This window comes from Zootoca vivipara, chromosome 13 (genome assembly GCF_963506605.1).
Source record: "Zootoca vivipara chromosome 13, rZooViv1.1, whole genome shotgun sequence".
In the NCBI taxonomy this organism is placed as follows: domain Eukaryota; kingdom Metazoa; phylum Chordata; class Lepidosauria; order Squamata; family Lacertidae; genus Zootoca; species Zootoca vivipara.
Genome location: NC_083288.1, coordinates 28,060,512 through 28,074,325, shown reverse-complemented (window position 1 = coordinate 28,074,325; position 13,814 = coordinate 28,060,512). Strand labels below are relative to the sequence as shown.

Genomic DNA, 13,814 nt, shown 5'->3' with positions numbered 1-13,814 from the left:
TTGTGTGTCTCAAAATTTCCTTCTGGTGTGATGGCAATTACCAGCATCCCACCTTTCAAGATGCAAATTCTACTGAGGCAGTAGTAATTCTCAAATTATTCGGCCTAGGGAAGAACTTGCAAATGAATATTTCTTTCAGTAAAATAAATATTCCTATGGAAATTTGGGAGGTGATGATAGTCTCAAAGAATAAATTGTATGTTTCCTGATGCAAAGGAAATATATCCAATATTCACCCTTGACTTCATGTGGCTAGAAATTGGAGGTTTCCAAGTTGTGAAGGGCATCAGAGTGGTCACAATGTGAAACAGATGCAATACAAACAAGCAACAGCAAGCCTGCAAGTGTTGCAATGCTGAGTACTACCAACAACAACAAAAAACCAATGCTAGCAATTTTCTGAGAAAGAGGAATCAATCAGCGGGATGGGGAGGTAATTTTTGCCCCTCCATCCTCCCCTTTGCGTGGTCCCTTTGCAGCAGATTTAGAGGAGGTGAAATGCGCAGTGAAAGGTAAATCTCTGAAAATCTCCTTCCTCCCCATTCTGCTTTTAAAAACGCATTCTGTCAGTAGAAAGGTGCTATTGGACACCACTCAATAGGGTTGATCTGGAATTTATTATCATTTATTTATTGTTTAGACCATTTTAATATATATAGACCACTTTATATAATAATATATATATCCAAGTTCTATAAAGCAAACATAAACAACAAAAATGTTTTCAAAACACAAAATAAAATCAGTAACACAAATTACTAATAAATACAAACAAATATCAATTCATTCTCCTGTGGCACACCGCCCCACTCGACAACCCACAGACTTCCAGCTTTCACCCAGAGCCGCAAAACCTCACAGAACGCCTCCAAGATTTCATAACAAAGAAGAGCCTTGGAACCAGCTGAATTCTGCACTCATTCTGGGGTTGCTTTTATTGGCAGGCAAAAAGGTTCATGGGGCTTCTTCAGGTGGTCCTTAGTCATGTCCCTTTCAGCACTCAATAAACTACAGTGTACACACCTAGCTCCAAGCTACAGCAGGTAGCATTCAGCAGATCATGAATGGTGATAATGAATGACACAAGAAGAATAGTATAATTTCTTCTGTCCCATCACTATATGTATGACAAGAGAAAGAAAGAGATTTAGACAGTATATAAAGCAGGGGTCAGCAACCTTTTTCAGTCGTGGGCCAGTCCACAGTCCCTCAGACCATGTGGTGGGGCGGACTATAGTTTGGAAAATAATATGAATGAATTCCTATGCCCCACAAATAACCCAGAGATGCATTTTAAATAAAAGCACACATTATACTCATGTAAAAACACCAGGCAGGCCCCACAAATAACCCAGAGATGCATTTTAAATAAAAGGACACATTCTACTCATGTAAAAACATGCTGATTCCCGGACCGTCCGTGGGCCGGATTGAGAAGGCGATTGGGCCGCATCCAGCCCCTGGGCCTTAGGTTGCCTACCCCTGATATAAAGGCTTCAGTATCTGTAAGATGAAGTCACCAATTTCTCCCCTAATCCAAAATTAGTGCCTTTGGTTCCCCTATGGGCTTATGCAGCTTTCCAATAGATTTCTTAAGAGACCCTTTCACTTCCTTGTTCCTGAGACTGTATATCAGGGGATTGACCAGAGGTGTTAGGATGGTGTAAAAAACAGAGAAGACTTTGTTTAGCTTTCTCATATTTTCCGACTTGGGCAACACATAAACTAAGATTAGGGTCCCATAATAAATTGTAACTACAACAAGGTGAGATGAGCAAGTGGAGAAGGCTTTTCGCCTTCCAGTGGCAGATGGGATTCTCAGGATGGTGGTAATGATAATATGAGGTCACAGTCAATGAGAAGGGTGGCAAGGTGAAAATGGTTGAGAATATGAAGCTCATCATCTCTAATGTTTGAGTTTCAGTGCAAGCAATACTTGTTATGGGGGTAAAGTCACAGAAGAAATGTTCTATTTCATTGGGACCACAAAATGTCAACCTTGTGATCAGATACGTCATTACTGACATCGATAAAAACCCAGTAATCCAACAGCCAGCTGCCATGAGAACGCATCGCTTCTCAGTCATATGGGTTCCATAATGCAGTGGTTTACATATTGCTACATACCTGTCATAAGACATCATAGCTAGGAGACCACATTCAGTAACTATCAGAGAAGTAAAGAAATAGAATTGTGCAATGCAGCCAGGGATGGAAATAGCTCTGTCTGCAGTCAGGGAACTGACAAGGACCTTGGGCAAGATGGTTGAAGTGTAGAAGATCTCCAAGCAAGACAGGTTTGCAAGGAAAAAGTACATGGGAGTGTGGAGGTTGTGGTTTGTCACAACTAATCCAACAATGAGGATGTTCCCAGTCATTGTAAGGATGTATATTGTTAGAAACAAGATGAAGAGGACAATCTGTAGGTCTTGAAAATCCCCAAATCCCTGCAGAATAAATTCTGTGATGATGGTTTGATTCCTCTCTTCTCTGGTTGTCATCCTTTGTGCCTAGCAGCAGTGGATCTTTTTTCCCTTTCAGTAGTCAATGAAAGCTTTCCTTCATTTAATATCAGTGACTTATATTGTCATGCACTTTCTTTCTTCAGTCATGCATTTGTTGTGCATTATCCTTTTCCTCACCTTCATGACAATAATTTCTTAGTTTAATTATATATTATTATGTTGAGTGATAAACTTCAAATGCAGAATATGGAGAGCCTTTTCTTCACCATCATGCTTCTTGTATCTGATAATCTATCTGTCTTGTTCTGATACTTTGCTTTCGCTTTCCTGTAAATTATTGCACTGTTCCTCTCCTGCCTTCATTGCATAGATGGTAGAAGTTTGTCTTCTGCATCCATTTCATTTATACAGATGAAATTTCATGCTAAGAAGACATTATATTCTGAGGACCAATGTCAACTACACCTTCTACTTGTTTTTGTGTATGTAATGTCTAAAGTAATGTCCCCTAGAGGTGTGTGTCTCTTATGTCTCATTTAAATGAGTAACTAAACCACCTGGGGTCATATTAAAAAGTAAAGTTGATGATTAGGTCATTAAAATTTGACAAAATTGTCCCAGTCTGCTAGGAAATTCTGGCACATTTACCTCCCAATATCCCTTCATTAAAGAAGAGTTGGGTTTGATCGTTAAGCATGTTAAGTCTTTAGAAAAGGCATCAGAGGACTAAGACGGGAACTGGAAAAGTTTGCTTGTTGCTCAATGTAACAAAGTGAAAAGGGTTAATGAAATCAGGTGTGTGGTAATTAGTACAGTGGACTATCTAAACTTGTCAGGCAAGTTTATTTATATCTATACTAAAACAGATTCAAACATAATAGTGCTTGGACATATGTGATGACTTATGCTCACACCTTTTCAGTGGCTTGTCATGTCGATGACATTCAGAAAGTTGTGTGCAGAGGGGGGCACCTGTCCATACTGTTTAAAACTCCCTTAATCTGTTTTCCTCAAATAGCCCTGTCCCAATGCTATCTACTCTTCTGGAGAATTCATGTCAGCTTTTGCATGGTTTTTTTCCCAGTAGGGAAAACAGATGGGTCTCTCTGTGTGGTAAAGAATATGAAAACCCTCCAGGTGAAAGGGTATATTTCCAAGTTGACTGCTGATCCAAATTGCCTGATGTCCCAGAAAAAGATTTAGACAATATTTAAAGACTTCACTATCCTCCACCAGTAAGCATTAATTTCTACTCTAAACTTAAACAGTTTTTTAGATTCTGGGGCATTATGCCCCGAGTCAGGTTGCCAATAGATATCTATCAGCCAAGGATGTTTTCATCACATCTCACTGTTACTTATGCTTCAAAATGAACACGATAACTAAGCTGAGAATATTGCAATACTGAGAAATTGGAGTCAATTTGAAGTGAAGGAAATGATTCTAGGGTGATCCGTTTAGGATTCTATCCCAAACTAAAAACAGTTCCTTGAATTTCCTTTGACCATATGCCATTAGTCAGTTTACCAACAGATTTCATAAGGCACTCTTTCACTTCCCTATTCCTCAGACTGTATATCAGCGGATTGACCAGAGGAGTTAGAATGGTGTAAAAAACAGAGAAGACTTTGTTTAGCTTTCTCATATTTTCATTGTTGGGCAGCACATAGACTATGATTAAGGTGCCATAATAAATTGTCACCACAAAAAGGTGAGATGAGCATGTAGAGAAGGCCTTTTTCCTTCCAGTAGCAGAGGGGATTCTCAGGATAGCGGTTACAATAAATGTGTATGAGGTCAGAGTCAACAAAAATGTAGGCACAGTGAAAATGGTTGAGAATATGAAACCCATTAGTTCAAATTTCTGAGATTCACTGCAAGCAATTTTTGCCACAGGGGTAAAGTCACAGAAGAAATGTTCTATTTCATTGGGACCACAAAATGTTAACCTTGTCATCAGAAACATCATTACTGACATTGCCAAAAACCCAGTAATCCAACATCCAGCTGCCATGGCAAGACATCGCTCAGCCGTCATATGAGTTCCATAATGCAGTGGTTTACATATTGCTACATACCTGTCATAAGACATCATAGCTAGGAGACCACATTCAGTGACTACCAGAGCAGTAAAGAAATAGAATTGTGCAATGCAGCCAGGGATGGAAATGGCTCTGTCTGCAGTCAGGGAACTGACAAGGACCTTGGGCAAGATGGTTGAACTGTAGAAGGTCTCCAAACAAGACAGGTTTGCCAGGAAAAAGTACATGGGAGTGTGGAGGTTGTGGTTTGTCACAACTAATCCAACAATGAGAATGTTCCCAGTCATTGTAAGGATGTAGATGGCTAGAAACAAGAGGAAGATGACAATCCGTAGATCTTGAAAATCCCCAAATCCCTGCAGAATAAATTCTGTGATGATGGTTTTATTTCCCTCTTTTTTTTCCATACTGTATGTCTGAAGAAGGGGGGAAAGACCCTAATACAAATTAGTGAATTATTAGACATCATCAAGCACTGCACATGTCAGTGGTGTCATTTTATTTTAATTCTTATGGAAGATATTTCCATGTTAACTTTCCTAATAAAAATATCTTCCTAAAGTGACATAGAATGTATTTTTCAAAACCAAGAGACAAGGGCGAAAAGTCACTATTATAATCTATAATAGTGTGGTGTAGTGGTTAAGAGCGGTAGACTCGTAATCTGGGGAACCGGGTTCGCGTCTCCACTCCTCCACATGCAGCTGCTGGGTGACCTGGGTTAGTCACACTTATCTGAAGTGTCTCAGCCCCACTCACCTCACAGAGTGTTTGTTGTGGGGGGAGGAAGGGAAAGGAGAATGTTAGCCTTTTTGAGACTCCTTCGGGTAGTGATAAAGCGGGATATCAAATCCAAACTCCTCCTCCTCTTCTTCTCCTCCTCCTTCTAAATAAGAGAAAAGTCAGATATTCATTTAATATCAACCCAATCAAAAATATAATTCACAGTCACTGAAAAACTTACAGTACCAACAATTATGCCTAGTTAAACACAGATAAGGGCCTTTCTTCAGGGCCTATCTAAAAGGAGAGAGGGAGGAAGAGAATTGTATCATTAGGGGAGTGAGTTCCATCCTTACCAAGAAGGCTTTGCCCTCCACAGTTTCAAACGTTACATTTGTAGCTCTTCTAGGACAGCCCTTACCCAGAGCTCCCCATGACTCCAGGACAATCATTTTCTGCTGCTGAACATTGTTGCATGGAGGAGGAGGGTCCAGAGAATATGTAATTTTAATGTTGCACCTAACATTAATAACATGCCCCTGTATTTTTTTGAAATTTTGTCATTATTAGTTTCATTTGAAAGCTTAATGTATTCCTGTCAAGAATCATTTCTCACTGGTTTAGCAATATATTGTTTTGTTGAATGGCCAGGTAAATATGGAGTATCAACTGCTTTTTTGAAATGAAGAACAAGATGATATATATATATATATATATATATATATATATATATATATATATAATCTAAAAAGAACTCCCTTAAGATAATCAAGTCTTTTGGTTTTAAGACAATCTTTAAAAGAATCTTTCAAAAAATGTTTTGTTTTGTTTTTTTTAAAAAATTCCAGTAGCACCTTAAAGACCAACTAAGTATAAACTTTCTAGGTATGAGCTTTCGTGTGTATACACACTTCTTCAGATACTCTGAAGCAGAGGTTGCCACAACCTTATAACTGTTGATGACTGTTAATGATGGCAGTTGGTTCCACAGGGAAGGGCAAGGGATTTTTAAAGAGATAGATGACCAAAATTAACCCTAGCATGTATAATGGGACATCAATCCAATATCTCTATTCAGACCACATCTATCCATTTTTTTTAAACTTTGGTAATGTAGAATCATAAAACAGAGAAACCAATAGGAGAACATTTCAATCTTCCAGGACATTCTATACAAGATCTTAAAGTAGCTGTCCTATTGCAAAAAATAAATAAATAGAAATATACTTGAAAGAGAAGTTGCAGTGTTACCGGTACAACTAATTACCAAACTAAAAACTATGGAGAGACCTGGTCTGAATAAAGATATTGGATTCATGTCCCATTGTTGTTGTTGTTTAGTCGTTTAGTCGTGTCCGACTCTTCGTGATCCCATGGACCATAGCACGCCAGGCACTCCTGTCTTCCACTGCCTCCCGCAGTTTGGTCAAACTCATGTTCGTAGCTTCGAGAACACTGTCCAACCATCTCGTCCTCTGACGTCCCCTTCTCCTAGTGCCCTCAATCTTTCCCAACATCAGGGTCATTTCCAGGGAGTCTTCTCTTCTCATGAGGTGGCCAAAGTATTGGAGCCTCAGCTTCATGATCTGTCCTTCCAGTGAGCACTCAGGGCTGATTTCCTTCAGAATGGATAGGTTTGTTGCATAGGACTCTCAAGAGTCTCCTCCTGCACCATAATTCAAAAGCATCAATTCTTCGGTGATCAGCCTTCTTTATGGTCCAGCTCTCACTTCCATACATCACTACAGTGGAACCTCGGTTTATGAACACCTCGGTTTATGAATTTTCGGTTTATGAACGCCGCGGACCCATCTGGAACGGATTAATTCACTTTCCATTACTTTTAATGGGAAAGTTCGCTTCAGTTTATGAACGCTTCAGTTTATGAACAGACTTCCGGAACCAATTACACCCATGTTTCAGTTTATGAACGCTTCAGTTTAAGTACTTCGCGGACCCGTCTGGAACGGATTAATCCACTTTCCATTACTTTCAATGGAAAAGTTCGCTTCAGTTTATGAACGGTTACTCCGCGGACTGTCTGGAACGGATTAATCCACTTTCCATTACTTTCAATGGGAAAGTTCGCTTCAGTTTATGAACGCTTCAGTTTATGAACAGACTTCCGGAACCAATTGTGTTCATAAACCGAGGTACCACTGTACTGGGAAAACCATAGCTTTAACTATACGGACCTTTGTCGGCAAGGTAATGTCTCTGCTTTTTTTTCATCATGCGAAAGGCTGGACTAGATGATTCCTAAACCGGAATTAAGATTGCCGGAAGAAATATCAACAACCTCAGATATGCAGATGACAAAACCTTGATGGCAGAAAGTGAGGAGGAATTAAAGAACCTTTTAACAAGGGTGAAAGAGGAGAGCGCAAAATATGGTCTGAAGCTCAACATAAAAAAAACCAAGATCATGGCCACTGGTCCCATCACCTCCTGGCAAATAGAAGGGGAAGAAATGGACGCAGTGAGAGATTTTACTTTCTTGGGCTCCTTGATCACTGCAGATGGTGACAGCAGTCATGAAATTAAAAGACGCCTGCTTCTTGGGAAAAAAGCAATGACAAACCTAGACAGCATCTTAAAAAGCAGAGACATTACCTTGCTTTTTTTCCTTCTCTCCCCCCCCCCTTTTTCATGTACCATATTACATGCTAAAGCTAAGGGAGTTCTTTTTTGATCATCTTTTAATAATTTATTTATTTATTATCTTTCATCTTGTTATTTATTATGACTACGACAGACCAACACTGCTGCCTACCTGGATCTGCTGTTTTTTAAAGTTGTTGTTCTTTATGCTTGATGTATTGCACCTTCCTGTATCTCTCTCTGTGATTTTTCTTTCCCATAAAGCAAAGTATTGTACTATGGCTTTTTAATTTTCAGCACACAACAGAAGTTCTATATCCACTTCCTACATATACGATATACATCTCAGCAATGAGGCATTTGTTTATTAACTCAATCCCTCCCCCCACCCCCAATATTTCATCTTGTTTTTGCTTAGCTAAGAAAATATATCCTAGAACTGAACGTCTCCTGTGATTAATTATGTGTCTTCTGAACAAGGTTCCAGAAAACCAAAGTGTTGTATACTAATGGGGATCCTAACTATGTAATAATAATAATGTAATAATGTTTGCATTTACTCACTTTAAAACACTAATCATGCAGCACAATCTTATGCTTGTTAATTCAGACATAATTATGCACACAGGACCTGCTTTCCAAACACAATGTGTTCCCAGGAAATGGTTTGTTAGGCACACATTCATATAATGAGCTGATTGCTTCCATTATTTCTGGTATAGGAACCAGGGGTGCCAACTTATGGGAGAGCAAAGATGTCAAATTTTTAACATAAGAAATATATTTTGCAATATTTATGGATCATTGACAAATGAAGCGTTGGTTACTAGTTGCACTGTTTGTATATGACACTGTATTTCTGTGCGTGAAGAGCCATGAATTCTGTCTAGAGCTTGGTAGAGGAAAGGAAAATATGGCATAAATAAACAGATTGTTGTTGTTTAGTAGTGTCCAACACTTCATGACCCCATGGACCAGAGCACGCCAGGCACTCCTGTCTTACATTGCCTCCCGCAGTTTGGTCAAACTCATGTTCATAGCTTCGAGAACACTGTCCAACCATCTCGTCCTCTGTCGTCCCCTTCTCCTAGCGCCCTCAATCTTTCCCAACATCAGGGTCTTTTCCAGGGAGTCTTCTCTTCTCATGAGGTGGCCAAAGTATTGGAGCCTCAGCTTCAGGATCTGTCCTTCCAGTGAGCACTCAGGGCTGATTTCCTTCAGAATGGATAAACAGATTAGTTGTGCCAATAAAGGTTGATCAACGTGATCATGTGAGATCTGGGAGTTGAGTTTCAAAAGTAAAAACAACATTAGAATTAAAATATGGCCATTGCAACAAAATATAATAAATGAAAGCAGAACTAGAAATTTTGGCTGTTTAAACAATGTTAATGAAATGTCACTGTGATAATTCATAGTCACTGTTTTTCTTATTCTTGCTTACTTTAATCACAAGGAATAGAATCATAGAATAGAATCATAGAATCATAGAGTTGGAAGAGACCACAAGGACCATCCAGTTCAACCCCCAGCCAAGCAGGATACACCATCAGAGCATTCTTGACATATGGCTGTCAAGCCTCTGCTTAAAGACCTCCAAAGAAGGAGACTCCACCACACTTCTTGGCAGCAAATTCCACTGTTGAACAGCTCTTACTGTCAGGAAGCTCTTCCTAATATTTAGGTGGAATCTTCTTTCTTGTAGTTTGAATCCATTGCTCCGTGTCTGCTTCTCTGGAGCAGCAGAAAACAACCTTTCACCCTCCTCTATATGACATCCTTTTATATATTTGAACATGGCTATCATATCACCCCTTAACCTTCTCTTCTCCAGGCTAAACATACCCAGCTCCCTAAGCCGTTCCTCATAAAGCATTGTTTCCAGGCCTTTGACCATTTCACGTTCTAGCTTGTCAGTATCCTTCTTGAACTGTGGTGCCCAGAACTAGACACAGTATTCCAGGTGAGGTCTGACCAGAGCAGAATACAGTGGTACGATTACTTCCCTTGATCTAGATGCTATGCTCCTATTGATGCAGCCCAGAATTGCATTGGCTTTTTTAGCTGCTGCATCACACTGTTGACTCATGTCAAGTTTGTGGTCTACCAGGACTCCTAGATCCTTTTCACATGTACTGCTCTCAAGCCAGGTGTCTCCCATCCTGTATTTGTGCCTTTCATTTTTGTTTGCCCAAGTGTAATACTTTACATTTCTCCTTGTTAAAATTCATCTTGTTTGCTTTGGCCCTGTTGTCTAATCTATTAAGGTCATTTTGAAGTGTGATCCTGTCCTCTGGGGTATTAGCCACCCCTCCCAGTTTGGTGTCATCTGCAAACTTGCTCAGGATGCCCTCAAGCCCATCATTTAAGTCATTGGTAAAAAATGTTGAATAAGACTGGGCCCAAGACAGAACCCTGTGGCACCCCACTAGTCACTACTCTCCAGGATGAAGAGGAGCCATTGATGAGCACCCTTTGGGTTCGGTCAGTCAGCCAGTTACAAATCCACTGAATGGTAGCATTGTCTAGCCCGCATTTTACCAGCCTCTTTACAAGAATATCATGGGGCACCTTGTCAAAGTCTTAGTATTCTTGGTTGCTCCTTTCCGCTGTATAATAAACAGCCACTCTCCCACATGTCCTCTAGCTCCCTGCTGGCCTTAGAGCTTCAGTTCTATGGTAGTTATGGATATTTTGGGGTACATCATTTTTGTATGGATTGAAGAGAGGTTGGCAGACAGGGTGTTTAAAGGGTGTTTAGAAGGTGCTCCCCACTTATGCTGCGGGCCCCCGAAATGTAACTGTTTCTTTTATTTTGCTTATTTTTTCAGGAGCGGGGTGAGGATCTAAATCTCTCTCCGTGTGTGTTTGAGGCAGAAACTTCTTCCCATCTGGTGTCTACGATTTCTCCTGCATCTTCTTCTCCGTCTACTTATGGGTCATTGTGCACTGCCTCTGGACATAATTCAAGATGTATTGCTGTCAATAGATCAGTAGCCTCACATCTGTTAGTGATATTGAGTTGCATCAGGCCTCCCATTACAACTAGCTGAAAGGGAAAAACCCACTGGTATTGGATTCCCACATCTTGAGACTTTCCATAAATGGTTTCAGATCACGACATTTTCTAAGGGTTTCTTAGAACCATGGCTGTCTGGTTGTCATGTGTACTATCCTGTTAGTTGTGGAGTTGTTATATTTATTAATTGCCCTTCACCCTAAGGTCTCGTTGTGGGTTACAGCATTAAAACAATATTAAAAACAATGAAAGTGAATGCCAGGAATTAGTGTCTTGAACCAAGTGACAATGAAGAAAGTTAGATCTGGCCTCACCACTTTTTGAAATCTACACAAGTAAAGCTTCTGCCTGCACTCAGAGGTCTCAGTCTCAGTGATCTCCATGTTGTCACATTGTAAATGATGAATTTGCTTACTGCATTCAAGGCTCATTTCCAGCTGTCTCTGTGAAATATCCAGCAGATGTTGGGGCCATATATATAATATATTCCCTTGTTTCTTTAACAATGCCTTGTATGGGAAGTGAACAAGTCCCTGAGATTAAGATCTCTGTTCCTTAAAGCTTCACCAGAGTTTGTCAAGGTAGGAGCCATGCTTGGTGTGGCCTGGTCTCATTGCAAGCCCTCATTAGACCTATCCTTCTCCCATGGCTTGAAAAAAAATAAACAGGAGAGGTCATTCAGTTTATGTTTAGGTTCACTGACATTCCCTCTGTACAATGTCACATCACTGTAGGGGAACTGTGAATCATAGCTACCAGTTCAGGGAGATAGGATTCTGGTGCTTCTCAGGAACAACAGTCTCAAGAAGCCATCTTTCTTCACATTGGCTTTCTGCCCCACCCACCTTGTTTTAAAAAAGTCTTTGGGAAAATTGGCCATCATTCTGCTGCACATCTCTCCTAATATCCACATTTTTTGTATGCAATTTGTCTATTATTCACATTTTTACTAGAGCTGTGCAAGGACACACCACCAATTTGTTCTGGGGCCCCAATCAGTATTATTTGCCTCAAGCCATCTCAAGGGCCACACATCGAGCTATGCATCTGTCCCCAAAACAATCTGGAGAGGGCTAATTCTTAAAAAGCATTTCTAAACCTTCCCTTTGAAAAGGTGGAATATCTGTGTAGAATCTATTAGGCAAGAAGATCCTGTAGGAAAGCAGATTGTGAAGCAAAAGCCATACACCGCAGGACTTGTGAATGTGCTGTGAGCCAATCCAACCAGATCTGTACACTGGAAGAAATATGAATATGGCAAAAAATAAATTAGTTGCACCAATTCAGGTTTGAGTATTAAAGATCTTACAGTTGAGTTTCAAAAATAAAAGAATATTAGAATTAAAACTCAGGTCTTTCTCTCATGAAATGTCTCCTTCTCTCACACATATACACATAAACCAGATAGAAAAAGAGAAAGACAAATGAAAGCAAGTTTAATTTCATGATACTAAAATGCCACTGTGGTAATTCAGTCATTGTCCATCTTATTTTTGTTTATGTTAATCCCAAGCAATAAATAGGTGAAGATTGAATGTTCATAGAATCAAATAATCATGGAACAGTAGAGATGGAAGGGAGCCGTAGGTTAATTGAGTCCAACCCGTTCAATGCAGGAATATGCAGCTGTCCCATATGGGGATGAAACCTTCAACCTTGGTGTTTTCAGCACCATGCCCTAACCAACTGAACAAGTTAATCACCACCACCACCACCACCACCTAAGATAACATCCAACTATTCTTTCATTTTAAATACAGCTTCCCCATAAATATACTTTTCACTGCACCCTTAATAACTTTGTTTCTCAAGGTATAGATTAAAGGGTTCAGCATGGGTGTGACAATGCTGTAAATGACAGAAATTATTCTATCTTTGTCTAAAGAGTAGGTAGAAATTGGACGGACGTAGGTGAAGATGGCACTCCCATAATACAAGAGGACAATGGTCAGGTGTGAGGCACAGGTAGAGAAGGCTTTGAGCCTTCCTTCAGTGGAGCGTATCTTCAAGATAGTGGAGATGATGTAGACATAAGAGAGAACAATGCAGACAAATGGGGTCCATCCTATGAAGACCCCAATGACAAGAAGAATGATCTCATTGAGGGAAGTGTCTCCACAAGAAATCTTCAGAAGAGGAGGGATATCACAAAAGAAATAATTGAGCTGATTCACCCCACAGAATGGTAGTTGGAAGGTAAAGTAGGTGTGCACAGCTGAGTTGAGAAAACCACTTGCCCAACAGGCACCGGACAACTGGAGACAAAACCCTTTCTTCATGGTGGTTGTATAGTGCAAAGGGTGGCATATAGCTACAAAGCGGTCATAGGCCATGGCAGCCAGCAGGATGCACTCGGTACCCACAAATGAGACAAAGAAATAAAGCTGAGTTACACAACTGGCATATGGGATGCTTTTTTTCTCTGAGAGAAGGTGGACCAGCATCTGAGGGACATTGGTGCTGGTATAACAGATATCCAGAAAAGAGAGGTTCCCTAGGAAGAAGTACATGGGTGTGTGAAGCTGAGGGTCCAGGCAGGCAATGGTAATGATGGAGATGTTCCCCACCAGAGTGCAGATGTATGTGATAAGAAAGAATGAGAAGAGCAACAGCTGCAGCTCCTGAAGACCAGAGAAGCCCAAGATGAGAAATTCGGTCAGTGCTGTTTCATTGATCATTGTTTTAGTGTTCTCTGTTTGGGAATAAGAAAAAAAAACTGATAAGTGTCCTGCCACCATAAGAAGAAGCCAAGCACAGAGACTGATCAGAAATTCTGCAAATGCACAAAACTTTTTTCTTTCCTTTTAAGAAACAGTACATCATTTAAAAATATTGTGGCAGTGTGCAAAAAACGAGGAAAAAACAGAATATTATACTTATAAAAATGCACTAGTTCCATCCATAAAGACAGCATGAAAAATACCTAGGAATGCTGACCTAGAAAAGCCTTTTAGAATAAACAGA

The 13,814-nt window shown here is 40.1% G+C and overlaps 2 protein-coding genes and 1 pseudogene across 2 annotated transcripts; all 3 read right to left on the bottom strand.

The window, feature by feature from the left end:
• Positions 1-1,531: 1,531 nt before the first annotated feature.
• LOC132593122 (olfactory receptor 6F1-like) lies at positions 1,532-2,501 on the bottom strand (annotated as a pseudogene).
• Positions 2,502-3,930: 1,429 nt separating this feature from the next.
• LOC132593121 (olfactory receptor 6F1-like) lies at positions 3,931-4,914 on the bottom strand. Its single transcript, XM_060282135.1, has one exon. It carries the CDS (start codon positions 4,912-4,914, stop codon positions 3,931-3,933), a length of 984 nt encoding a protein of 327 aa, XP_060138118.1.
• Positions 4,915-12,595: 7,681 nt separating this feature from the next.
• LOC118094157 (olfactory receptor 5V1-like) lies at positions 12,596-13,531 on the bottom strand. Its single transcript, XM_035134208.2, has one exon. It carries the CDS (start codon positions 13,526-13,528, stop codon positions 12,596-12,598), a length of 933 nt encoding a protein of 310 aa, XP_034990099.1. The 5' UTR covers positions 13,529-13,531.
• Positions 13,532-13,814: the final 283 nt, after the last annotated feature.

Excerpts from the sequence above, each read along its gene's own strand:
- LOC118094157 (XM_035134208.2), bottom strand. The coding sequence starts at position 13,528 with ATGATCAATGAAACAGCACTGACCGAATTTCTCATCTTGGGCTTCTCT.
- LOC132593121 (XM_060282135.1), bottom strand. The coding sequence starts at position 4,914 with ATGGAAAAAAAAGAGGGAAATAAAACCATCATCACAGAATTTATTCTG.